Source organism: Thermobia domestica, chromosome 12, assembly GCF_964235325.1.
Source record: "Thermobia domestica chromosome 12, izTheDome1.hap1.1, whole genome shotgun sequence".
Lineage (NCBI taxonomy): Eukaryota > Metazoa > Arthropoda > Insecta > Zygentoma > Lepismatidae > Thermobia > Thermobia domestica.
In genome coordinates this window covers 209,205,403-209,231,496 of record NC_137465.1, presented here as the reverse complement: position 1 = coordinate 209,231,496, position 26,094 = coordinate 209,205,403, and the positions used below count along the sequence as shown (strand labels likewise).

Below are 26,094 nucleotides of genomic sequence, written 5' to 3'. Positions count from 1 at the left end.
ATCAGTGATGACAAAAGATAGATCATATACACTAAAACGGTCAAAATATGTATAAAATTAAAGTATACTTAGACAGACATCATAACAAAAATGATTTATTTTATATGAAAAATGAATTATAGCAGAATATTTTCAGAATACGGAAGTCAACACCACTGTCAAAGAAAAAACTAAACACACGCACTTACATGCAATAACAAACACTTACTTACACGCACTTTTATTTTGTAAACAATACCACGTATTTTTTTACTACAACTGTTATAAGTTACTACATAAAGCAAACAACAAAAATTATTATTACTACTTCGTCATGTAATAAAAGATGTACCCGCGCCACCGCAGCTTAAAAAAAGTATAAAACTATATACATCACTTCAATTAACATTAAATTTGGATGGTTAACTCCCCCTTTTTTGGTTTGCTTGGAGTTTTGAGAGATTTAACTTAATCCACGCCTTGGAGTTTGCCTGGAGCTTTGAGGCTTCTTGCCCACTTAGCTTGCTTAGAGCTTTGTGGGAACCAAACTCTTCTTTTAGCTTGCTTAAAGATCTGAGAGATTTTTAACCGCAGCCACCTAGTTTGAGTGGAGGTCTGTGTGTTTTTTTCTGCCTAGCTTTCTTGGAGCTTTGCGGGTTTCCATTTTTTCGCTTGCCTGAAGCATTAAAAATCTTAAAAATAGGAACTGTTTGTTTTTATAAATAATAATAATACGAATAGATACATAAATACATCCACTTTGCTTGTTTGGAGTTTTATGGAAAATTTTCCATTAGCTGTCTGAGTTTTAAAACACCTATTTATCTTTACTACCGTACTTAGTAAATATTATATTAGTTTTAAAACCACATTTATAATAATTTTATGTTATACTATTTTATAGCAAATATTTTTTATAATAGAAGGTTGTAAAAAATATTAAATCTCATCTGTAAACTGCTCTACCTTCTACCTTAACACGATAACTTTAATCGTTTTCATATCAAGGCAAGTTTTTAATCGTACACAGAGAAGGTATCAAACATAAATAAGATTGTTACCTTGAGAAACATGGTGCAAACAAATGGCATCTTTTTATTGATGGGAGCACAACAGAACACATACCGCGCACGCAATGGAAGTGGCACATGTTGGATCATGTCCGCCAGGAACTTAAAGTCTTCGATGTTACACATGAAGTATAAGGAGTCATCCACAGTCGACAACGTCACAAATATATCCTTCAAAATAATTGAAATATATAATAGTATTGAAGTAAGTAAATATAAAGTAGTCACATGGTTTTATTAAAGCTACGTATTTTCATGTACCACTATATTCCATATGGAACAATATTCCATTTGTTGAGACAATTCTCACTCAAATACTTTTATCTGTCTTAAGTGCAAGTCATTAGGATTTGGGTATATATTCAAATGTGAAAAAAAAACTCAGTTGACTGAAAAATGTCTAAATGCCTAGAGAAATATACGAAGATAATATTTTATATTAATAACCCGCAGTCTATGTTTTAAAAATAGTACTCTAAAACAATTATTTTCATAAATAATAAGAGTAAAATGTAAAACTTGCAAACAATACAGACAGCAATGAAGACAGCAGACCAAAAATCAGTCATTTTGCAAAATACGACAAGTTAATGTCTTTATTTTTTTAACGAGTGCCTGTTAGGCTCAGGGAGATGGATAATTAAGGCAAGTGAATGATGATGGAAGAATTTGTGAAATGAGAATGTGGAAGGAAATGGGAGTACCCTGAGACAACAAACGGGCACGATGTTGTCCATTACAAACTTACTTGGTTGGGGATTGAATTAGGGACCCCACACACCAGAGGTAAGCGCTCTACCACTGAGCCACCGTGCCCTCAATTTTTTTTAAAGATTATATCAAAATTTTAATAAAGCAACAGTACAGGAACATTTTTTTTTTTCTGACATTTAATGTACTATCAATCAATTTAATGTTTTAGTTGTGTATGGCATGAACGGGAAAGTAAACTATCATTCCTATTACAATAGAATTTTTCTTTTAAAAATAATAATTCCTATTATATATAACGTGCGTAAACAATATAAAAGCTTTAACGTATTGTCATTCTTACGGTTATGCACAATAAGCTCAATCAGACGATAATGAATTCAAATGAATAATCCTCTGTGGAATAATGATAAAAAGAGTTTTGCGTCCGTCCTTAGACGTTATGAAGGACAGCACTACTCTTAACGTGGACTGCGAATTACGATTGTGTCTTAAATCCAGCACAGTTGGCGGTGAGCAGACTGTCATGATCAACCTTATGGAAGAGGTAATTTCCCACTACTGGTTGTGGCTCGGAGTCCATGTTAGTAGCAGGCCCGTCTGTCATGAAGTCGATGTTGCACATGGACATAACAACACAAACACTGAACTCAAAACTACTCGAACAATTGCTTAGACCTCCCAATGGCGAAGCGGGAATGATAATCATTTACCTCTGTCCACTATTTTACATCAAAATCTATACTTACATCATTAGATAAATTTGATGCTTACTTTCTGAAATTATAATATACAAACTTTTTCTTGTTTACATTATATCATAAATCTCTATTTTAGTCATATCCTAACTAAAGGAAATAATAGGGACAGCGGTGGTACAGTGGTAGAGCGTTCAACTCTGGTGCGTGGGGTCCTTGGTTCAATCTCAGCTCACACAAAATGGTATTCGTCGTGGAAAAACCCCGTATGCATGTGTTTTCTTGGGGTTCTTCCGGATTCCTCGTTATTTCTCATTCCACTATTTCATTCATCATCATCATCACCGTCTCCTTTAGATCATACAGGGTGTCTACTAAAATTCGAAAATGAAATTTCGTGACCTTTTCTTTATCAAACCATAATATCTCGTAACATTCTCAAGAGGGAATTTGGGTGCGAATTATGCCAAACTGTCATGCATGCGATAGAAGCATGCTTCGCTAGCGATTTGGCAGCGTTTCAAGCCGGTCATATAAATTTTTGATAGTGAATTTTGATGTCTTATAGAACAAAATTTTCCAGTCTGTACTTAAATTTGAACAGATAAAACAATCGTGACGCAAAAACTAAATTTCTTGACTTTCATGACCGTTTTCTGATTTCATGCCTTTTTCGTGACATTCGTGACCAATAGACACCCTGTACATACGACATAATCGTAGGACGTAAAACTGAAAGATTTCATTCCATTTCATAAACAAAATAATACATTAAAATAAATTAATAAGGTTAACAGCAACAGACATAATTAATAAAAAAATCAGCTGTAATAATCAGTAAATTACCATTAGATTTGAAAGAGCTGAGCTAGGCAGGTGATAAGCATAGAGTTCAATCTGGTCAGCTGTAGGATGGAGTCCGGCTCTCGTAATAGGCTCTGGGGTCTGAGAGAGCAGATTCTTTAACGTTGGCAAATCTTCCGACTTAAAAGTTGTTACATATCCCTGAAAAATAAACAAAGATAAATATAGAAGACTATATATAAAGTTCAGACTATGAAATATACGATTATGATTGTAATCATACCATTAAAAATATTTCCTTAGCATTTCAGCTGGAACGTATTTAAAAGAAAGATTATTACAGCGATTACAGAGAACATTTCGAAATTAAGGTACAGATAAATCGAGGAATAAGTCTTTCCTAATTGAATTTTTACGTAATCAAATTCATGCAACCCTGACAATATTTTGACCTTACAAATCGTTGTCCTTTATTTATCTTTGATAAAGAAAGCACATTAATTATAATGAGAGGCACTTGAAGAGAAATCTTATTACTAAATTCAAAAGTTGTCAGTCACTTGCTCCTCTAAATTCTTACAGATTGTTCAAGAAATTACATTAAACGCCTAATTTTCGTTGAGAACTGTCAGCATTTTTAAGATTACAGTACGAAACCGTATTTTGGTACGATTGAGAAATATTGCAATTAAATGCTTACACTCATAAATAAAAGCATAGGCTTAAATCCGATTTAAACTACACGTTGAGCAAAACAATACGTTTGTTGGAAAAATTAGTAACGTGTTAACAGTTTCACCAACTATCCACTTGGCTTCACTAAACACTAGTGTCTGTGTGACTTGGATAGTGTCTGATGAAGCCAAGTGCATAGTTGGCGAAACTATTACACGTTATTAATTTTTGGATCAAAAGATCCAATATATTTCAACCATTTTTTTTTCTGTAGGCTTTATATTTGGAGAATTACATATAGTGTAGCCAAGCTTAAACTATTACTTAACTCAGTACGATATCCTTATTTCGTAAAAAAATGCGAAAACATGATTTAGGGGCTGTTCAAAAATTTTGTGGCCCCTGATCCAAAAACTAATTACTGGCCAAGACCGCAATCATTTGATGTATTTTTTGGTATTATTCCTAAAATTCTTGTTACAATAAACGTATTGTTTTGCTCAGCGCGTAGTTTAAATCGGATTTAAATCTACTAAAAGTGTATATAATAATAAATAAATAAATAAATAAATAAAGATTATAAATATGGACATTAAATGTTCACACTCATAAAGAAAACATCTTGTTCCACAGTGTAAACATCTTAAATCTTTCTTCTTCTTGTTTTCCTTCTCGAAGGATTGGTAAGGACGATGAATATTATTCCAACTTTTGTCCAGAGTGCCCATGCCCAAATTTAATTTTAGTCCCATAGTTCAAATGAAAAGTATTACATAAACATGCCGATTTTCTTTTCATCAACTTCACTTTATCAATGTTATGCCCCGAGTCTTTCAGATGTATTTAAAGGTCCGATGTTGGAAGATTGTTGTATTTCGCATCCCGAATATATTCCTTCATCCTAGTGAATGTATTCTTTTTTTTTGCCACACCTATATAAATGTCTTGGTATGTGCACGAAATTTCATATACACCTGCAGACTCAAAGCGGATTGATGAAGAAACATTTATAAACCGTCAGGTTTTTCACAAAATATAATGGAATAAAGGGTTTCCCATAGCCAATCGGTTCATCTGTTTCAAAATTTTAATCCGATATTTTAAAGCTCTCATCAAAAAAGCCCATATCGCTCGTTAAATGCGAAAAGCATCAAATCGACATCCTTGAATGTGAAGGATTGTACGCTTCAATTTATTTATTTTGGACCCTGGACTATACTCGGATTTATCAACAAAACAGAAAATTCCCTTAATCGAAATAGTAGAAACATAACCTCTTAAAATGCTGTCTGAAGAATTTTTTTTTTTTTTTTTTTTATCCGATTAACGGAAAAAATTTACAGACAGGCAGATTTCATTAGCTACGAACAGGATTCTTGCAAAATGATTTTAATGTTAATGAGAAAAAGCGGAAAGGCTATTACTCACAACAAAAAATATGTAGCAGAATTTTCTTCTACATGCAACATCTACCGCTTTCGGAAGATGCTACTACCTTCATCAGCCTGTGGTAGACTTCAAAAAGGATAGAAAACATGAAGGATGGTTATAAAATGGTTAAAAGGTTAGGATATGTAAAAAACAAATCTTCTGTCAAACATTAAAACACATGGGAATAGAAACTCACTGACATTGTACACTGCTGTTCACTGTTTTCTGTTCTTGCTTTCCAAATGGTGAAAGTATGTAGTGAAAAGATTACTCCAAATAATATTTATTTCTCCTCTATCTAGGTTAAGTGAGGGCTTTTCTTTGTGAATATACTATGATTCCTTAATTTTTCGTTCCGTTGCTGTTTTTGCTTTTTCAATTAAACAAGATTCCACGATTTGACAATAAAGATTTTTGGAAATCATTTTCCTGTCCAGTTTGTAATAAATACTGTATTTCCTTGTTGAGATCCTCAGAGAGAACTGAAAGTAAAAGAGCTCTCCTAAAAAGTTTTTCCAAACATTTAATTTCTGAAGGCATGAATGTGATGATTTGAAGTAGATATATTTTGTACCAGCAGAAGGTTTGTGGTATACCGAACTAACAAATTTATTGTTATGTCTTTTAATGGTAATGTCAAGAAAGTTAAGAGCACCATTTTCTTCAAGTTCCTTCGTAAATTTTATTACATATTGGACAGGAAATGATTTCCAAAAATCTTTATTGTTAAAATGGTACAAACAAGTACAATAAGAGATCGTCGGCACCCACCATCAACCAACAACAGATGCCGTAAATGACAGATCGATTGGTGTCCCTTTGGCTCCACATTTTTCAGCAAAAATCAAGAAGATTCTGCAAAGACACAACATCAAAATTTCAGAAGTTCCTCCAAAATCTATAGATAAATACATAACCAATTTTAAAGCATTTTTTACTGACCCTTTACAAAGCAGTGGCGTCTATAGGGTGAAATGTCAGTGTGATAAAGTGTATATAGGTCAAACAAAAAGGAACATTTGTACTAGAATAACTGAGCACGTTCGTACCTCGAAACCTCGGAATCCGCAACAGTTATCCGGTCTAGCAACGCATCTTAGAGATTATAACCATACCACATACTTTCACCATTTGGAAAGCAAGAACAGAAAACAGTGAACAGCAGTGTACAATGTCAGAGAGTTTCTATTCCCGTGTGTTTTAATGTTTGATAGAAGATTTGTTTTTTACATATCCTAACCTTTTAACCATTTTTTAACCATCCTTCATGATTTTTATTCTTTTTGAAGTCTACCACAGTCTGATGAAGAAAGTAGCATCTTCCGAAAGCGCTAGGTGTTGCATGTAGAAGAAAAATCTGCTACATATTTTTTGTTGTGAGTAATAGCCTTTCCGCTTTTTCTCATTAAATATAATCACCGCTCGTAAATTGTGATTTTAATGTTTTTCCCTGGTTTCCAGGCACTAGGCCAACTATTTTCCCTGACCGCAGCATTTAATAAGATAAAGGTCCATTAATAAGGAATGCCTGTAAAAGCTAAATAAAGACTTGGTTAATAACAATGAGTAAAACAAACACGTAAACTAACCAACGAATTGCTATTTGAGCTACTTAATAAATTTTATAAGACATCTTAAAGTTAATACATATCAATAGAATACTTTTTGTAAAAAAAATGTAATTGACGACCCTTCCCCCCCCCCCAACATGTAACTGTAACATTAAGATTTTCAGAAAAAGTTTTAAAATACTGCTTCAGTCAATTGCAAAAATGAGACGGACTCTTTAAAAAAATACAGTAAATAAAGAAAAATACAATTAATTACTTTAATGAGATATTTTAATTTTCCCTAAATCTCATAAAACAGGATATTAAAAGAATGTTCTCTTTTTGGATATTCAACTGGTTCTGAGACTTGGACATTACGGAAGTTAGAGAAGAACAAATATTTACAGAGATTCGAAATGAGGTGTTGAAGGAAGATGGAGAAGATAAAATGGATAGAGAGAGTAACAAATGAAAATGAAATTAAATTTTTGAGTTTTACGCTCCACGGTTATGTCGGTTAGGCTAAAGTAGACGATGATGATGTGAGATGAATGAAATAGTGGAATGAAGAAAGTGGGAGGAAACAGGAGAATCCCGAGAAAACCCACGCACACGGTGTTTGTCCACCACAAAGTTCACGTGGCGGGAGCAGGGTTTGAACCCGGGACCCTAAACACCAGAGGTGAACGCTCTACCACTGAGCCACCGCGGCCCGAGTAACAAATGAAGATGTTTTGAAACGGATAGGAGAGAAGAGGACGCTTCTAGCCACCATCCTTCGTAGAAAGGCAAATTGGATTGGATACATCTCGCAAAGAAATAGTCTTCTTCATACCGCCATAGAAAGAAAGATGGAAGGAAAGCGAGAAGTGGTAAGATGAACACAAGTGATCGATGATTTGAAAAATAGAAGAAAATATTGGGAGTTAAAAGAGGAAGCTGAAAAATCAAGAAACGTGGAAGAAACATTTCCAGGTCCAAAATTAAAATCAAGAAAAGAGGACAAAAAAAGCCTTATTAGTCCCAGGACCTGCCAAAAGGCAGAGTACTTAATAATAATAATAATAATAATAATAATAATAATAATAATAATAATAATAATAATAATAATAATAATAATAATATTTAAAGGTATGACATAAAGATTTGGGGGAAGGGATATTACAGCTGCCCATGCCAATTCTCTGTCTTCATTTTTTTTGTTCTTTAAAAAAATACTAAAAATACTATTACTATTGTTAACAATACAAAAATATATTCTACAAATGTTAGAATGTAAAAAAAAAAAAAAAAAAAAAAAAAGTGATATTAAATACAGTAATAGCTAGGTAGCATTTACATGAAAGCTACTAACAGTAATAACTACGTTTACCTACTTAAATTATTATAGGGTACTTTTCGTTTGGTTTATACGATGGCACATCTTTTTGTAAGGTTGTTCTTTGCTCCGTTGCTTCTTCTTTCACGTACGTTATTATAAACATTTATTAAAATCGAATAAACTATAACTTACCTTGCTATATTGTGTACCGTAACGTCCAGCTCTTCCAGCGATTTGCAACGCCTGAGACACAGAAATGGTGTCCATCTCCTTTTCTCCTTTCTCGTTGACGAAAGGTTTGATCAGAGAATAAAATATAACCCTCCGAATGCTCCTGGAACACAACAACAAAAACACAAGTAGTTAAAGGTACATTTTCTATACATAACCAGTTGAGCAGAAAATTAATTGTACATAATCTAGAATAAATCCGTATTGTACAAGGTCCTAAAATCGTGCATGAAGAAACCTTCCGTGCGTTCAGTTACATTCCGGGACTACTTTAACGATGCTAAAAAAAACTTATTACCACGTTAGATTTCTACATATATTTCTTCCTGTGCCACAAACTCTCGGAACCGGTCGTACAGACTCTGGAACGACTTAGGAAATTCGTCCACTGGAATGCTGTTCAACGCCGCCGTCACATTCGCTTGAGTCGATGCAACGTTCTTAATACGCTCTCTTTTGAGGGTAGATTTGAGCTTAGGGAAGAGTACGAAGTATACTGGAGCCAAATTGGGCCAATATGTGGGATGTATAAGGACTGCAACGTTTCTTTTGGCCGAAAACTGATGCACGAAAAATCTGGTGTATGCCGGCGCACTTTGTTTCGAACAATCATGTTCATACGTGTTCTACACCATTCTGTACGTTTCAGTTGCGATTTTACCTCATTTAAAACAAGATTTGATTGCAACACATTGCTCCATTCTCTCCACATTAGCAACAAACAAAACAAAACAAAAAGAAAAAACGAGTGTAACGGAAGTGCTGAACAGCATTCCAGCTGACGATTTTCTATGGCGATCCAGTCTCTTCAACCGGACCAGCAACTATGTGGCGAGGTAGTCCTAGAACTTCCTGAACGCACTGTGTAGTTCAAGGGGTCGCGAATATAAAGAAAAAGTAGAATTTATGATCAAATACTTTAAAGCGAGTTCTTGTCAAATCTCAGCATGAAAAGGGCTGGACCTAAAGGATTTCATATCCTGTACTAAATTTGGCTAGGTTTCGATTTTTGGAAAGTAAAATAAACACAACGTAAGCCAGCAATATAAATATCAATTTTCTTTTTTTCTTTCTGTTTTTTTTTCTTTTTAATAAAATTCTATCAAATCTAATTAAGAAATATTCAAATTTTGGATACAGAAAAATGTAACATGCAGGGGGATATCTGAAACCTACTACAGATTGTAATTTCTGTTCCAAGAATTTAACAGAAAAACGAAATAATGAATATTAATTCAAAAGGTCTGTTCTTAGCAATATAAAATACAGGGCCAAGTACTCCAGATCTTTACACAGAGAAAAAGGTTCTCATCTAACAATGTGTAATTTTAGAATAAGCTTAGTCTGAAACTTAATTAAAAATCGAAAATGAAATAAAATTTCTAATTTTATGCCCCACAATTTTGCCCTTTAAGCTACAAGAGAAGAATAAAACATAAAAACAAATGATAATGAAATAATTGGTGGAATAAACATGTGGGAGGAAACGAGAGGACCTCGAGGGCCGCAGTGGCTCAGTGGTAGAGTGTTCAGCTCTAGTGCATGGGGTCCTTGGTTCGACACCAGCTCGCGTCAAGTGAACTTTGTGGTGGACAAACACTCTGTGCGTTAGTTTTCTCGGGGTTCTTCCGTTTCCTCCCACATTCTTTATTCCACCATTTACTTCATTTCTCCTCATCACCGCCTCCATTAGCCTAGTCGCCACAATCGGGGGACGCAAAACTTAAAGATTTCATTTTACGAGAGAACTTCGAGAAAACCCATGTGCAAGATGTCCAGTACAACTTCCTTGAGCTGGGATCGAACCAGGGACTTTTCTTACCAGAAGTGAGTGCTCCACCAATGAGCTTCCGTGCTCCTGAAACTTAATTAAGAATTATTTCAAAAGAAATGTACTATTTTATAGACCTTGGCAGACAGAAAAGCAGAGAGAAGGATAATAAGTTTTTTAACGCCTCACGGCTCTATCCTTTAGGCTAAAGGAAACGGAAGATTAATGAAAGTGAAAAAATAGTAATATGAAAATGTGGGAGAATCCCGAGAAAAGCCACGGACGCGATGTTGTCCACCACAAACGCTTATGGCCTGAGATGAACCAAAGGATCTCTGGGTGAGGTTAGATTTACATTGAAATTGCATCACCCGAGCGTGACGCAGTGACGTAACTAGGGGAAGAAACGGGGCTTGTGCCCCGGATGCCGGATTGGGACGGCACGAAATTGGGCAAATATTTAGGGGAGCATTTGGTTTGGTTAGTCAGGGGGCGTTAAGGCGAGTTCTTGTCCCGGGCGACAACTAGCGTAGTTGCATCATTGGCGTGACGTAATGTCACGTGGTATTATAATTGTGATAAAAATGGAATCAAACGAGCCCTGCGGGGCTTCTAACCCCCTTCCCTCGCTTACACTCGTTCACCTATGTATTGCATCGTAAGTAAATAACTTTTTTTTATCAATAAAGTTGTATATGCAAAGTAGACTAATACCATGTGTCGTCACAATTTTAATCTAAATTTAACCTCACCTGGGATTAGTGATGTGAGGCGGAAAATTTTCCACTATATTTTTCCGGAAAATTTTCCGTTCTAAAAAAAATAACAGTAATCAAGTAACAATTCCTCAGCAATGATGAAATTGGTTGAATTCATGTATAGAAATGTTAAAAAGTGAAAGATCGTTTTTAAAGAATCTGAAAATTTTCATGGCTCAGACAATTTTCAGTACTATGTAGGAACAAGTTAAACAATTTTTCATGAATCGAAATATTTTCTGCCTTATATGGAAAAATTGAAGAACTTTTTATGAGTCGGAAAGTTTTCATCATTTTGAAGCAAGAAGTAAAACAACTTTTTTGTGAATCGGAAAGTTTTATTGCTCTGTACAAACAAGTGAGAAGAATTTTCACAGATCGGAAAATTTTCATCACGATGTAGAAACAAGTGGAAAACACTTTTCATAGGCCTGACAATTTTGGATATTATGTATAGTGATGTTAGGTGGAAAATTTTTCCACTATATTTAACTGCGCATAGAGCTACAAAATTGAATTTCAGTTAAAATTTTACAGTATTTCTTTCTCTCTCTCTCTCTTGCTCTGCGAGGTCCTTCGTTGCTAAGCGGTTAGCATACGCGCCTTTGGCATAGAAAACCTGGCTTTGATTCCCAGAGGGAGCTCATGTAGTTCGGATTCCACGATAATCAGTTGGTACCGTTTTATATAGTGTCGCTGTTGAAAGGAACGTTAAACTCAAAATCAACTCAATTCTACTACTACTCTCTTTCTCTCTCTCTCTCTCTCTGTGTGTGTGTGTGAAGCCATGTCTAAGCCATGAAAATTTTCAGATTCTTTAAACGATCTTTCACTTTTTAACATTTCTATATATGAATTCAATCAATTTTGTGAATACTGACGAATTGTTACTTAATCACTGATATTTGTTAAGAACGGAAAATTTTCCGGAAAAATATAGAAGAAAATTTTCCACCTCACATCTCGACTAAACAATGATGTAGGAATAAGTGGAGTATGTTTTTATGAATCGGAAAATTTTCATCACTGCCTGGGATCCTCTCGCACCACGGGGTTTATTCGGCATCAATCGTCATGTGAGCTGGATATCAACATGTGATGTAAGTCGCTTGAAATCACGCTTGTTTCGAATTCTCTAACTATCGCTAACGACTTTCTCGTGAGGTAAATAACGAGAAGCGACTTCGTTCAAGTCGACAGCGAAGAAGCAAGAGATATCGCTACTCACAAGCGACAAGATGATGAATATTTCTAATCTTGTTCTTTGCCTTTAGTTAAATTGAAAATAATCTAATATAAAGACTAGTAGCCTTTTTTAGTCGTGTGAATCTCTGAAACCTTGAGGAAAATTATTTTAGAAAATTAATTCGCATTTCTACACATCTAGCGAATAAAATAAGTCAAATTGAACCCAGAATACAATACAGGGTGGTCCAAAAGTAGGTATATAGTACCGTACTGATAAGCTGATAGCATTTTATATAATTTCTTCTTGTTATCCATCAGGTAGACTTAATTTCTTTATTATTTGTTCTTAATGTGTTTTTACTTACATCTTAAGCTCGGAGGAGCCGAAGTAAATAAACCCATAAACTAAAATGTTACACTTGATCATTGCAAGGGTGTATACCTACTTTTGGGCCACCCTGTATAATAACTGGGGCAGTACCCGCCTTTACATAAAGCGAACTGGGCAACCGTCCAGTTGTCATCGTGAATAAGAATATATAGTGACACCGGCATAAATATATGTTGAAGAGACGAATAGAAATGTCTAGCAAAGGAGGTGATGATAAGTAACATCTCTAGATAATAAACTCTCATTCACACAATGTCTGACTAATGTATCAGAAACTAGAGCTATTGATAAAGATCCCAATGAAACTTACTATATTAGAAGTTCTATTAGATTCTACTTACAAATTAAGTCCCATTCCAATGGCGTCCGTTGCAACAAGTATTTTACAGGGATTGGATTCATCGTTGAATTTCTGAGCTTGAGCTAATTTTGTCCCAGGAGGGAGTCCACCGTATATAACAGCCACTTCTTTCCCCAACGATTCTATCTGCCTCGACACAGAATAAATATCATTCTTGCTAAAACATACAATACAGTCTCCAGGCTGGATATTTTCCAACGACACCAGAGCCGAGTTTTCCACCTCTAATTCAGTCAAACGTTTATATTTTCTCACCTGAAAATGTAAGAAAACTATAGAATACGTATGAAAACTTCATATGATTACTTATATATTTATTCCTTGAATTAAGAAGACTTTCTGATCTTTAAGTCCATTAATGAGATCCCAAATAAAGACTTCTTACACAATTTTTGAAGATTGTTTGATCTCGATTTGATGTGGTAAGAATGTTTACTTCTTCATTGTCATAAGAACAGTTGTTTGGTGCCTTCTACCGTTAAAACTATGAAACAAAACGAGTGACACAATTAAAATCTATTACTTCATGCTTAGAACAGAATGGTTTCAGGGGATATTCATGACTTTATTCCCGTTACTTTTGGCAAAGTAAAGTTAAATTTTCGGTAGAAAAGGGGGACGTTTAAATAATACTATATCAATTTCATTACATACAGTGGTGCTCATATGACGCTTCAGAACTACTTTTCTGATCCTTGATTTTTCATTCCTTCTTTCTTTTGTTTTCATTTTATCTGATGAAGCGTTTAGGGAAAGATCCTATATTTTACCTTCTTTAAGCGTTCAATAACCTAGTAATGGTTGCTATCTGTGGCCACTTCGAGATGGGTTATTCCGATCCATCCATATACTCATACTAGTGGTCACTGAAATTGCGACTCTATCTACAACTTTTAATTATCACACAACAGAAATAAATTTTACTCCCCTTACGCCAACTTTCAAGGCGTTTGGATTATCAAAATCTCTTAAAATATTTACTGTTTGTCCGTCCGGAAGACAAATCTCAAGAATTACTTCACGGATCACCATCGGCTTCAACCAGGATGAAAAGGATCAGAAGATAGGAAACGAGTTCGTCGATGAAGCTGGAATTAAAATCGAAAGTGATAGAAATCAACCATTCCATTTCCGGTTTTAACGTTGATCACCACAGAGAACGGTAATAGATAGCGAAAAGCGGTTTTCTGCAATTGATTAAGTCTTCCGAGAATACATTTCATGTCGATTTTTTACTCTCCACAAAAACTGAATGTGACAGAAATCTAGCATAACTTCTGGTTTCCATACTGATCTACATAGACCAGAAACGCAAACAGACAGCGAGATGTAGAGATGCAAATCAGCTGACTTTTTTGGGGATGGATATTTTTCCCCATAGAAAACCAGTTTTTTTTTAAAAAAAAGGATTATTATTATTATTATTATTATTATTATTATTTTGACTTTTTATGATTTTCGCACCCTCGTTTCCTTGTTGTGTATTATACAATTAAAGTAAGTGCCATTACAACATTGTAAGTCCTACATCAGTCCGGGGCTGGCTATCTTTATTGGGTTTCGCACTGGAATGTCATTAGTGGCCATCAAGTGTGAGTTATGCAATCCACTATATCACAGGAATCATACTAGTTTTCTTACCGCAGAATCAAGTTTCTGAAAGCTATACATTGTCATGTGGGTTGTGTGGGTTAAATAAATTCAAACTAGCATACAAGAAAAAAATATCATAAACTAAGAAAAATTCGTTTTGGTATAGAATTTCGCTTACATCTTGTTCTTCGTTCGGGAACCTATAATGTGAACTTTAGATATTCTAATACAACCTAATATAAGTTCAGCTTACAAAACTGATATTATAAATGGCCATTTTGACACGGTGTAAGTTTAACGGTAGTGAAAGTTCATTATTTACGAAATTTTATTCTTTCTTCATATTGTGTCAATATATGTGAAATAGGAAAGTTGGGGATAACGTTTTTAACCTTCTCCCGCTCAATAAATACTACGTATATTGATACTATTACGATATTATGCCCACTCCTCCTCCTAAAAATTCAAGCTATAGTCATCACTCCGGGAATATCGGCCAAGTTTCGCCGAGCAGCCCACCCTCAACGTAGTTGGCCTAACACCGAACTAACGAGAAGAGGTGGTAAAGCCGTCTAAACCGAGCAGGTCCTCCAGAAATGGTGTTTCATTAGATCAATAAACCATAGTTTCTGAATAATACACTCGAAACACTTACACTAACTTTAATAAACTTTTCCTTTTACGAATTTAGTTTCTTCAACGGGATGTTAGAATGACTTTGAAAATTTTCAAACTAATATCATTTTTACGAACACTCGTTATGTTTTTAGCAGCACCATTTTTCTCTCTCACTTCTTTCTCTTTTTATTGTTAGTTTCCAGATGGCAGACAGAGAAAAGACAGAAGACTGTCATGAAGCAACTTGTTCAAAGACTTTAAAGAAATGCAGTTAAATTCACTAAATTTGCATTTTTATCTGCACAGAAATTTAGGTAAAAGACAGACCAACTGCAATAAACACACTTATTCTGTGTAACCTCGTACAAAAAAATGATATCTTTAGTTCCAACAAAAACTGAAGTTTTAGTTCATACATAAATTCTAAATAACTTTGTTCCACTAACTACTACATTTTCAGAACGGTTATTGCTAACACTAAGTAGATATTAAATTTTCAATAAAATAATTTTATTGTAGAACATCACCTAACAGTTTTACAAACAATTTGTTTGACCTGGAAGACCCATTGCATCCACCGAATTGCCCTTTTCTCTTAATGAGTGATCAATTATCCTTGATTACTGAATTCCTCATTCCCCCCCCCCCCCAGAATGCGTTAACCACTACGCTACCCAGTCCATTCCTTGGTTAAAAATCGGTTGTTTCTTCAATTCGTTATATAATGATAATACAAACGTCAGAGGTATTCTAAAAGTAGACACTGGATTGTTAAAGCACAGTAGGAAGTTGTAGTACAACCCACGTGATCTGAGTAAAAGAACACCGATTTCTGGAGTGAGAAGGTGTACGGCTATTCAGGGAACGGACTGGATAGCGTAGCGGTTACCCATCGGCACTGTGCGCTGAAGGTTCTGGGTTCGAGTCCTAGTCCAGTCATACACTTTCTCACTTTGAGTATCACTGAAATGAAATTAAATCTTTAAGTTTTACGTCCCACGGTTATGCCGCCTAGGCTAAAGGAGACGGTGATGATAATAAATGAATGAAATGGTGGAATGAAGAAAGTGGGAGAAAACGGGAGAACCCCGAGAAAACCCACGAGCATGGTGTTTGTTCACCACAAAGTCCACACGGTGTGAGCTGGGATCGAACCAGGGACCCCAAGCACCGGAGGTAAACGCTCTACCACTGAGCCACCGCGCCCCCTTCCCCTTGAGTATCATTAAATTCGCATCTACAGAGGATCTAGTACGTTGAAATCGGTTTTTTCCTACACCCATTATTATCATACAGTACTTTTGCTTTTACAAAATTTTCTCAATTTGTGAAAGTTTTTCTTCATTAGTCTTGGGACAAAACTTAAATACTGATTTTACAATTCTCAACTACCAGAATAGTTGCACACATGTGAGCCATTAGGTTTCTCAATTCTCAAAAATTATCTGAACTGTTATTACATCTTAGAGAAAACTGAACATTATAAATATACACTAACAAAAAAATTGGCTACTTACTAATGAATCCTCCCTTGGAAAGCCTAAACACTTTTTAGACGTTCCGGAACTCACAGCTGGTTCATTCCTCAGTGGCAAGATGAAAGGGATTAAAACGGATAGGAGATAAAAGGTGTAAAACGAGGAGTACATACCATTAACAGGTTGACTGCCATGAGCATCATATGTGGTGCTCACCTTACTTTTCTGTGGGGCCATGATCACCATATATGATGCTCATTGTCACAAATTACTGTGAGACCCTGAGCATGACATATGGTGCTCGGCTCCCATTGGTACATTTTCGGGAGAAGCAAAATATCGCGAAAAAAATGTGACATGACTATCCATAATTGAGCCAAAGGTAAGAAGAAATTTATGGCCTCCTGGGAGCAGTACCCTCAAATCACCTTGGCAGTCAACCTGTTAAATAAATAAATGTTACGTAAGAGTAGATCTTGAGATGAACGACTCCTTTCGCACTTTGCTCTGTTCGTTCATCTCAAGATCTACTCTTTACGTAATATTTATTTATTTAGTGGTATGTACTCCTCGTTTTACACCTTTTATCTCCTGTCCGTTTTAATCCCTTTCATCTTGCCACTGAGGAATGAACCAGCCGTGAGCTTCGAAACGTCTAAAAAGTGTTTACGCTTTCCAAGGAAGGATTCATTGGTAAGTAGCTTTTTTTTTTTTTTTTTTTTTTTTTTTTTTTTTTTTAATTTGAATCATCCTCTCATGCGCCCATATAACTATAATTATTAATGTACGTTTAATGGAAAAAGCAAAAACTACGACTAAAAGCAAAATTATGGAGTGTTTTACATTTATAAATTAAACATTTAATCTTGACAAAATCGAAATTAATCCTATTTTAAATGACCTTTTTACTTCATACTGCCGCCGATTGGAAAGAAAGAGAAACAATAACAGTAAACAGTGAACAACTTCCTAGTCTATTACGAGTGTTCATGTACCATAGTTCAGTTTTTGACGTGAAGTTTATATCTACTTCGAATCTTTTTTTTTTTTAAATCTTATTTTTACTTGCTACACTGATTTTTTAAGAAAATATTTTACGGTGAGTATAGATTTCTATCTTATTTGTACTTGCTACACTGATTTTTTAAAAATATTTTACGGTGAGTATAGATTTCTACCTCACTTTTACTTGCTACACTGATTTAAAAAAAAAAAATATTTTATAGATTATATCCAGTTTTAAAAGACGAAATAAACAGTATAACAATTACTAATCGCTACTTTTACTTTACAGAAAGAAGCCTATATTGCTGTATATAAGAAAAAAAAATCGAACCTCTACATCTTCCCCTGTAGTAAGCATCAGAGCCTTCACAAGTTCGACGGCCCCGTCCTCTCCGCACACATGAATCTCGTCAGCAATCACTCCCAGCAAGGCTCTTGTCCACGCCCAGCCTCGAGCTTGGTCCTTCATCAACTGAATTTCATCGATCACCGCTACTTCATCTGAAAACAAAATTCCGTTCTTTAATAAAAAATAGAACACAATACCTTATTTATTTCTTGAAAAAGTTTTGTAAAGAAATGCACAGATCTCATTTTACGCGAACTGTAATATACACATAAAATAAAATTTTGTTAATATGTTAAGGTATACATTTTGAGACGCTCTCTATATAATAAAAATAAATCGAATAAGGTGCCTTCCATTTCAATTCAGGCAGAGCATGTACCATCACCATCTTAGATATTGTTGAAACTTTTTTTCATAGCAACTAGACATGTTTTTAAGAGACCCATATTTTTTTGTTTTGTCGAAAAAAATTTTCCCGCCAAGTAATGGGCCATCAAAGACGGGGAGTACAATTTATGAATTGTAGAAGACATGGAAAATGGTCAACTTCGGAGCCTCACCATTCGGCTATGGAGACAGGTAGAGTTATAATTCTTGTTGTGTTATGTACATAGGGATATAAATAAACTATATTTTATTATAGTTTGGTTTGCGCATGCGTATCTTTTTGTACATACATTAACAAATGAACGTCAATTTATCTGAAAAGTCGAAGTTTGCGAATTTTTTTCGAACACTTCGGATTCGAATTTTAAAATTCTGTTTTCACGGTTGGTAAGACCTGGTTACCCGCTTTCCGAAAAAAATTTGTATCGCTTCTGTGTGCAACCGTTTTGTCGCAAAAAATTCGAGAAATTGTAAAATTTTCAAAAATCGCCATTTTTGGGCGCCATTTTCTCGAAAACACCATCGTTTAAAATTCTGAAATTTTGTCAGATGGTTCAACTTTACATGAGTAATAAACACACCAAATACCATTCTCGACCAATGCTTCATGAATTAACTGCAGCCTTTTAAAGTTAGCGAAGTTTCGTTAACTTTGATGTCACAGTTACCAACACTGGGAATAATAAAAGTGCAATGATTTGATGATGTTTGTGGTTCACATTCATTAAATGAAGAATAAAAGGTTTTCTTGATTGTTTTTGTCATTATTTTGATCAAGAAGGCTCTCTGAAATAGTAAAATGGGCCTCCCCCTACTCCTTCGTTTTCTTAAACCGAAATAATGTGAGGTGGAAATTACGATTACGAAACACACAAATTTTAAGTTTACTTGAAATGGTCATCCAATAAATTCTGATGATCTACAAAAAGCCTGAACTATTACCTCAATGATGATTTGGAATGCTCCAGATAAAGTCTCAATTAAGTGCGATGTCATTACAGTGATCGAAAAAGGACAAAAAGTTAAAAAAATCGAAACGTTTTCTTACGCGTTCCAAAGAAATTTACTGACTTTTTAAACAGAATAATCCCAACATAAAAATGGGTCACTCGGAATTTTACAGTATTCGACTAAAGTGGGTCAGCCCGCAACCTGCGAGGGAAGTGTGTATGTGTGTGTGTGTGTGTGTGTATTGTGCAAATTTTAAGTTAGCTGCTACTGCGTTGCTACAAATCAAAGGTGCAGCCTGTATTGAAGCTGTCATGAGTGACCTATTTCCTTTAGTAGCATGATCCGTAGAAAATGACAACTGTCTTCTTCAAGAATGTGGTGAATGTCCTGGAGTGGAAGGAATAAGTGTGGAGTCTTTAATTACTGATCCTGTTAAAAATGAAAGTGTTACGTATGCCATATGGGAAAACAATAATCTCGTTAAAAAAAACTGACACTTTCTGTTTTCGTATCGTACATTGCTTGTTTAACTGTAAGAATTGTAATTCATGACTACATCAAGAATTAATTGCTACCGAAAAGCACCGTATAAAATTTCAAGACACAAATTCTATTTCACTTCATATGGACTTCGCTGAAAACTGGACTGTTATTCTGCAAAGTGAAATTCACAGTTATCACCGGAATATGAAACAACTGACAGTTTTGTTGTAATAAACGACGGTAAAACATACGATTCGGCTCATGTACTCATAGCCATAGACAAGATTCTAAAAATACTCGAAGAAAAGCGAAAATATACTTTATAGAAAAAAGTTTGAATACGAGAAAATAAGTGTCTACAATTTCCCAAACCGTGTCAGTGATTTCTGATGGCGCTGCATCCCACTTTAAAAATCGATTTAAGATGTTCGAGATGCAGACAGGTCCAATAAAGCAGTGGTTTTGCAGTGAAACCGGCCATGCATGGTCTGTGCGACGGTACTGAGGGGAGGTGTAAAGAATGTGGCAACGCGTCATAACCTTAGGCAAATACAGATACACAGTATTAAAACCGCAGAAGAAAAAAATGAAATGAAATCTTTAAGTTTTACGTCCCACGATTATGCCGGTTAGGCTAAAGGAGACTGGGAGATTATGAGAAATGAATGAAATGCAGAAAGTGGGAGGAAACGGGATAACCCCGAGAAAACCCACGAGCACGGTGTTTGTCCACCACAAAGCCCACACGGCGCGATCTGGAATCGAACCAGGGACCTCAAGCACCGGAGGTGAACGCTCTACCACTGAGCCACCGCGCCCCCACTAAAACCGCAGAAGAATTCGTGAGTATAGTGCAAGTACAAACTCCGGGTATTAGTCTTGTTTTGTTGCCTAGAACTGAATTCGACGACTTCCGGAAGAAAAAAAGGGAAAGTAAGCGACCGGTAACTGGTATTCAACGAAGTCATCTTTGGCTTTCGGAAAATGGCGAAGTTTTTATGACAGTAACGGGTCACCATGAACTAACTTCCTCCAAAATCAAACTTCTGCAATTCAAAGTGTAGATTTAAGAAATCTGCAAAAAGGAACTTTTGTTACACACATATATGTACGATAACCAGTGGTGCGTAGCAGAAATATTATGAATAAATCATGAATTACGTGAAGTTGAAGTGCGGTTTGTGCTTCCACATGGACGTTCAGCATTTGTGACTATAGACAATGTGCTACGCAGGGGCGAATCCAGGACGGACTTCTGGAGGGGGTACTGGTACTTAGAGCTACGAGCTCCAAACTCTGAGATCGGTTTTATTTATATATAAAATAAAAAAGTTTCTTCCCCCTAGATCCACTCCTGGACAAGTTGTGAGTGAGCCAACACCTATTGGAGCACCTGCACGGTTACATGCTATTAGACACCAATCAAGCAAATGATTGGTCCATGTAAAAAATAAAAAAAAAATAAAAATAAAAATAAAAATAAAAAATAAAATAAAATAAAAAATAAAAAAAAAATCAGTGAAATTTTGTTTCCGAAGACCATTTTAAGTAAGTGAACTTGAAATTTGTGCGTTTCGTAATCGTAATTTCCACCTCACATTATTACGGTTTAAGAAAACGGAGGAGTAGGGGGAGGCCCATTTTACTATTTCAGAGAGCCTTTTTGATCAAAATAATAATAATAATAATAATAAAAAAAAAACAGTCAAGAAAACCTTTTATTCTTCATTTAATGAATGTGAACCACAAATATCATCAAATCATTGCACTTTTATTGTTCCCAGTGTTGCTAACTGTGAAATCAAAGTTAACGAAACTTCGCTAACTTTAAAAGGCTGCAGTTAATTCATGAAGTATTGGTCGAGAATGATATTTGGTGTGTTTATTACTCATGTAAAGTTGAACCATCTGACAAAATTTCAGAATTTTAAAAGATGGTGTTTTCGAGAAAATGGCGCCCAAAAATGGCGATTTTTGAAAATTTTACAATTTCTCGAATTTTTTGCGACAAAACGGTTGCACACAGAAGCGATACAAATTTTTTTTCGGAAAGCGGGTACCAGGTCTTACCAACCGTGAAAACAGAATTTTAAAATTCGAACCGGAAGTGCTCGAAAAAAATTCGCAAACTTCGACTTTTCAGATAAATTGACGTTCATTTGTTAATGTATGTACAAAAAGATACGCATGCGCAAACCAAACTATAATAAAATATAGTTTATTTATATCCCTATGTACATAACACAACAAGAATTATAACTCTACCTGTCTCCATAGCCGAATGGTGAGGCTCCGAAGTTGACCATTTTTCATGTCTTCTACAATTCATAAATTGTACTCCCCGTCTTTGATGGCCCATTACTTGGCGGGAAAATTAAAAAAAAAAAAAGTCTCTTAAAAACATGTCTAGTTGCTATAAAAAAAGTTTCAACAATATCTGAGATGGTGATGGTACAATTTTATATTTTTTTGCCTGAGTTGAAATGGAAGGCACCATAAGGGAAAATGGCTGAACTGTTTGAAGTGAATTTGTTTGATTTGATTTGATTTTTAGTTTAGCGTCTCTTTCAGGAGTGAGGCTATATGAGACGTGGACTTACAGCTTAATGTTGGGATCCGAACCACATGAGCTCCCGCCAGCAATCGAGCCCGAGTCTCCCACGCCGAAGGCGCGTACGTTAACTGCTTAACCATGAGGAAGATGATCCGTGAAGTGAATTTGTGAATACAGTTACAAACCACTTCGAAAGGATGCAGAGAAGAGTTCAAATTTTCTGATAAAAATACAGTATCTCACAAGATAGAAAGATGAAAATCGGTATAAAGTTCCTCAGCAACAAATAAGAGAATACATGTCTCAGAGTTTCTGAAAATTTTTGTTTCAAGGGGGAGTAGGGTGGAGGGAAATATTTGTATTCTTCTGTTTCTTGTCTGTTTTCTGTGATCCCACCACAGGTAAATAGTTTAACCGTTTGAAATCAATTTTGGAAAATAGTTGTTACCTACTTCAAGTCGAGTTTTCATCATGTCATTTTAATTAAATGGAATATCCTGAGGAACTTATTCCTAAAATAGAGTACTTTAAATGTTTCTATTGCATAATTAAACTTTCATTGAAATGCGTATGCAAGGGGAAAAATAGGTTCAAATATTTTGCATAGATCTTTTTCCCGTGCGAAAACGGACATTTGAGCTAGTTTTCTATAAAAATCAAAGTTTGTTTAACTGAGTGGTGCGCCCTGACATTTGAAAAAAACTGATATATTTTGTTGAGTTTATTCCTGCCAATATTTAGAGGAACATGTCTGGATTATTTCTTGAATTGCTTCCATTCTACACTTAATTTTTCCTGCTTGTGGAGAAAAAGGATATCTTTATCACTTAAACACAAAATTAATTGCTTTATAAGTCTATCTGCTTCTGAACATGCGATAACTTAACTATTAAACACATTATATACTGAACAAAAGGTAGCCGCCATATCCGTTTATAAAAATAACAGTGTTTCCATACCTATTGGCATTGAATTAGATAGAGGTTGTGAAGTATTCACTGATTTCACAGATACGGAAATTTTGGTACAATATGGGAAAATATAGGATTTGCTTGTTTATTGTAAATTATGATGAACTCCCATTGCTTGACTAGGGTACCTTTACGTAGATTTAATTTTGGATCCTTGGTCTTGATGTGGTAGGATTTATAAACTTGCCTCTGTAGAGGCAAGGCACATTTGTGCAAAATGTTTGTTTAATACACTATGTTCAATATATCAATTCTCTGTAACGAAAACAGATTTAGTACTACAGAAGCGATTGAAACATTCTTGGGTTTCTCTTTTTTAAGATGTTACACTTTCGACGGCTAAAACAAAACAAAAGAAAGAAAGAAACAAACAAAAATAGCTTATAAAGCCTATCTACGATTTTCAAATACGTTTTCATGTATGTAACTTGTTTTTGTGAACCGTCTATACAGACAAGACTACACACGTAAAGGGGGGAAAAAAAAAGAACAATTAATTGTTTATAATATATAATATATAAACAAAATTTTAACTTAGTGTAAGTATGGGGATGAAAACGGAAAACACGTCTATGTTTGACAAAGCTCTAGCAAGATCTAAGAATACAAGAATTTCCAAAAGAAAGTATATAAGCAGGATTTACTTGACAGTAACTTCAATTAATTACTAAAAAAGCAGAACACCTACATAAGGAAAAATTTAATACTTACAGAAAAAAAAGTCATTAATTTTAGTACTTAATTCCGATTGTCATCTTTAAAGGTTTAACGAGAAGAAGGGTAGGTATGAAAAAATGTGTTAGAAATAATTAAAAAGGTAAATAGTACGAAAACGCTAAACATAAATAAGGAAGAAGTAAAAGATCTAGATGTTTTGACTCAAAACATTTTTATTTTAAATTTCTTTGTGCTGTGTGTTTTTTCATGTGTTCATTGTTAGTATAATTTTAATTTTTAATTTATTTCTTCCATAATCCTAACTTTGCCTCATCTTTTCAAACCTAACCTTCTCGAACTTTTAATCCTTGAATATGGCAGTTGCAATTAGATGTTAAAATTACGGGATGAAGTTTATATTTTGAATGATATTTTAGTTTAACGTCCCACTGTTATGCGCTTTATTTTCTTCCACCGGGAATCGAATCCGGGATCACCTGCACCTAGGTACTCGCGCTAGCCACTAGACCAGCGGTGAGGAAGAGTTTATATCTTGCAGCAATATAAACGAACATATACATGATATTTATATCGATGTACGTACTCTTTGTATTTTTTTTTTTTTTTTTTTTTTTTAATAACAGCTACTGCAAACTAAATGGTTCGTTAAAAAGTTTAAAAAAGGTACTATTTTCCCAGTGTTACTCACATGGTGTGTTGATGGACGTCATTTCGACTGTACAAGCAACGTGACTCGAAGGAGTTTTCTCTGGATTTGCATATCGCCTTTCCTCCCCCGTAACTAGATCGCATGGCGTGCCCTGAAACAAGTGCATACATTGCAAAACATAAATATCATGAACATAAAACGTAAGCAAATGAGCGCAAATCGTAACAATTCTCAAGAATGAAGGAATTTTCTTCTTACTAGTTAATGGCTCACATAAGCGGTTTTCAAGTTTCCAAGAGCAAGCTAAGTAAATCGTTCTGAAAGAAGATCTGTGGCTCAGTAGGTAGAAAAGAGGAAAAAGTTAGTAATTAACTCAACGTATAGGACTACAAATTTTGTAGTAATCTTATTCTATGTATTATTCATTGTCAAAATTAGAGTCCAGGAGACAAGAGTTGAGCTCTGATACACGCGAAGAAGAAGCTGCTCATCACATGCATTTCACTCATTTCACCCATCGTAAAAAAACGCTTCAAAAATCATGATCTGAGGTGCCATTTCTGCTAAAGGAGGATGTGGATTGTAGTTCATGTCTGAAGGGACATGAATGAATGTTACTACCTACCTCGATGCGTTGAAAGAGAAGTTACCGATGTTTATGGAGATCAACCAGTGCACCCAGTTTCAACATGGTGAACCTCCATTCCACCAGACAAGAGATATTAAGGAATGGCTTGATACCAGCGGGTTTCAAATTCTTGGATCTTGTTCCGGAAATTATCCTGACCTGAATCCTATCGAGAACTGCTGGGTAATTTTAAAGCGAAAAGTGGCTGAACTAACCCCAGTTCAGTTTCTCAATTAAGAGAAGCTATAAAACACGTCTGGGTTACAGAAATTACACCAGAATACTGCGAAAAATTGCGTTTGTCTATGCCTTCTCGTATCCAAGCTGTATTAAAAAACAAAGGTATGCACACCAAATATTGAACTCCTTCTCAACCGTGTATACTTCACTGTACTTCTATTACTGAAATGAATCCTTTGTATGTGTTTTTAAACTGAAATGTTTTATATCAATGTACATCCATATTTAAATGAGGATGTTCTTGTGTATTCATAAACATGACACTTATTTGTGCTGAGTCATCTATTCTGGCCAATACTGTATATTTCAATAGCGAAAAATATTGACAGAAACTAAATTTTTATTTTATAATGGAAGAGTAAACTTCGCCATCTTGGATCTTCTTAAGAATCCAGGTATTGTTTCAGTTGTCATTTTCGACAGCATGGATTTATTTCATTGGGGAATCTATCAGCATACGGAAGTCAATTTTTGCTATTTTATTAAGGAGAGCACACACACCGGTAAATGAAACTAAAAGTGACGTAATGGAAAAGTTTTAATGTCACTTTGAAAACACAAAGAAAGTGAC

General features: G+C 35.0%; 1 protein-coding gene across 1 annotated transcript in view; it reads right to left on the bottom strand.

Annotated features, from left to right (window-relative positions):
* Suv3 (Suv3 RNA helicase) overlaps positions 1-26,094 on the bottom strand; it is an 84,352-nt gene that overhangs the window by 19,229 nt on the left and 39,029 nt on the right. Inside the window, exons 4-9 of the mRNA XM_081734679.1 lie at positions 24,695-24,806; positions 17,965-18,134; positions 12,920-13,194; positions 8,432-8,573; positions 3,305-3,463; positions 1,041-1,220 (exon numbers count right to left, since the gene is read on the bottom strand). Coding sequence (XP_081590805.1) covers positions 1,041-1,220; positions 3,305-3,463; positions 8,432-8,573; positions 12,920-13,194; positions 17,965-18,134; positions 24,695-24,806 — 1,038 coding nt within the window. The remainder of the gene's footprint in view (positions 1-1,040; positions 1,221-3,304; positions 3,464-8,431; positions 8,574-12,919; positions 13,195-17,964; positions 18,135-24,694; positions 24,807-26,094) is intronic.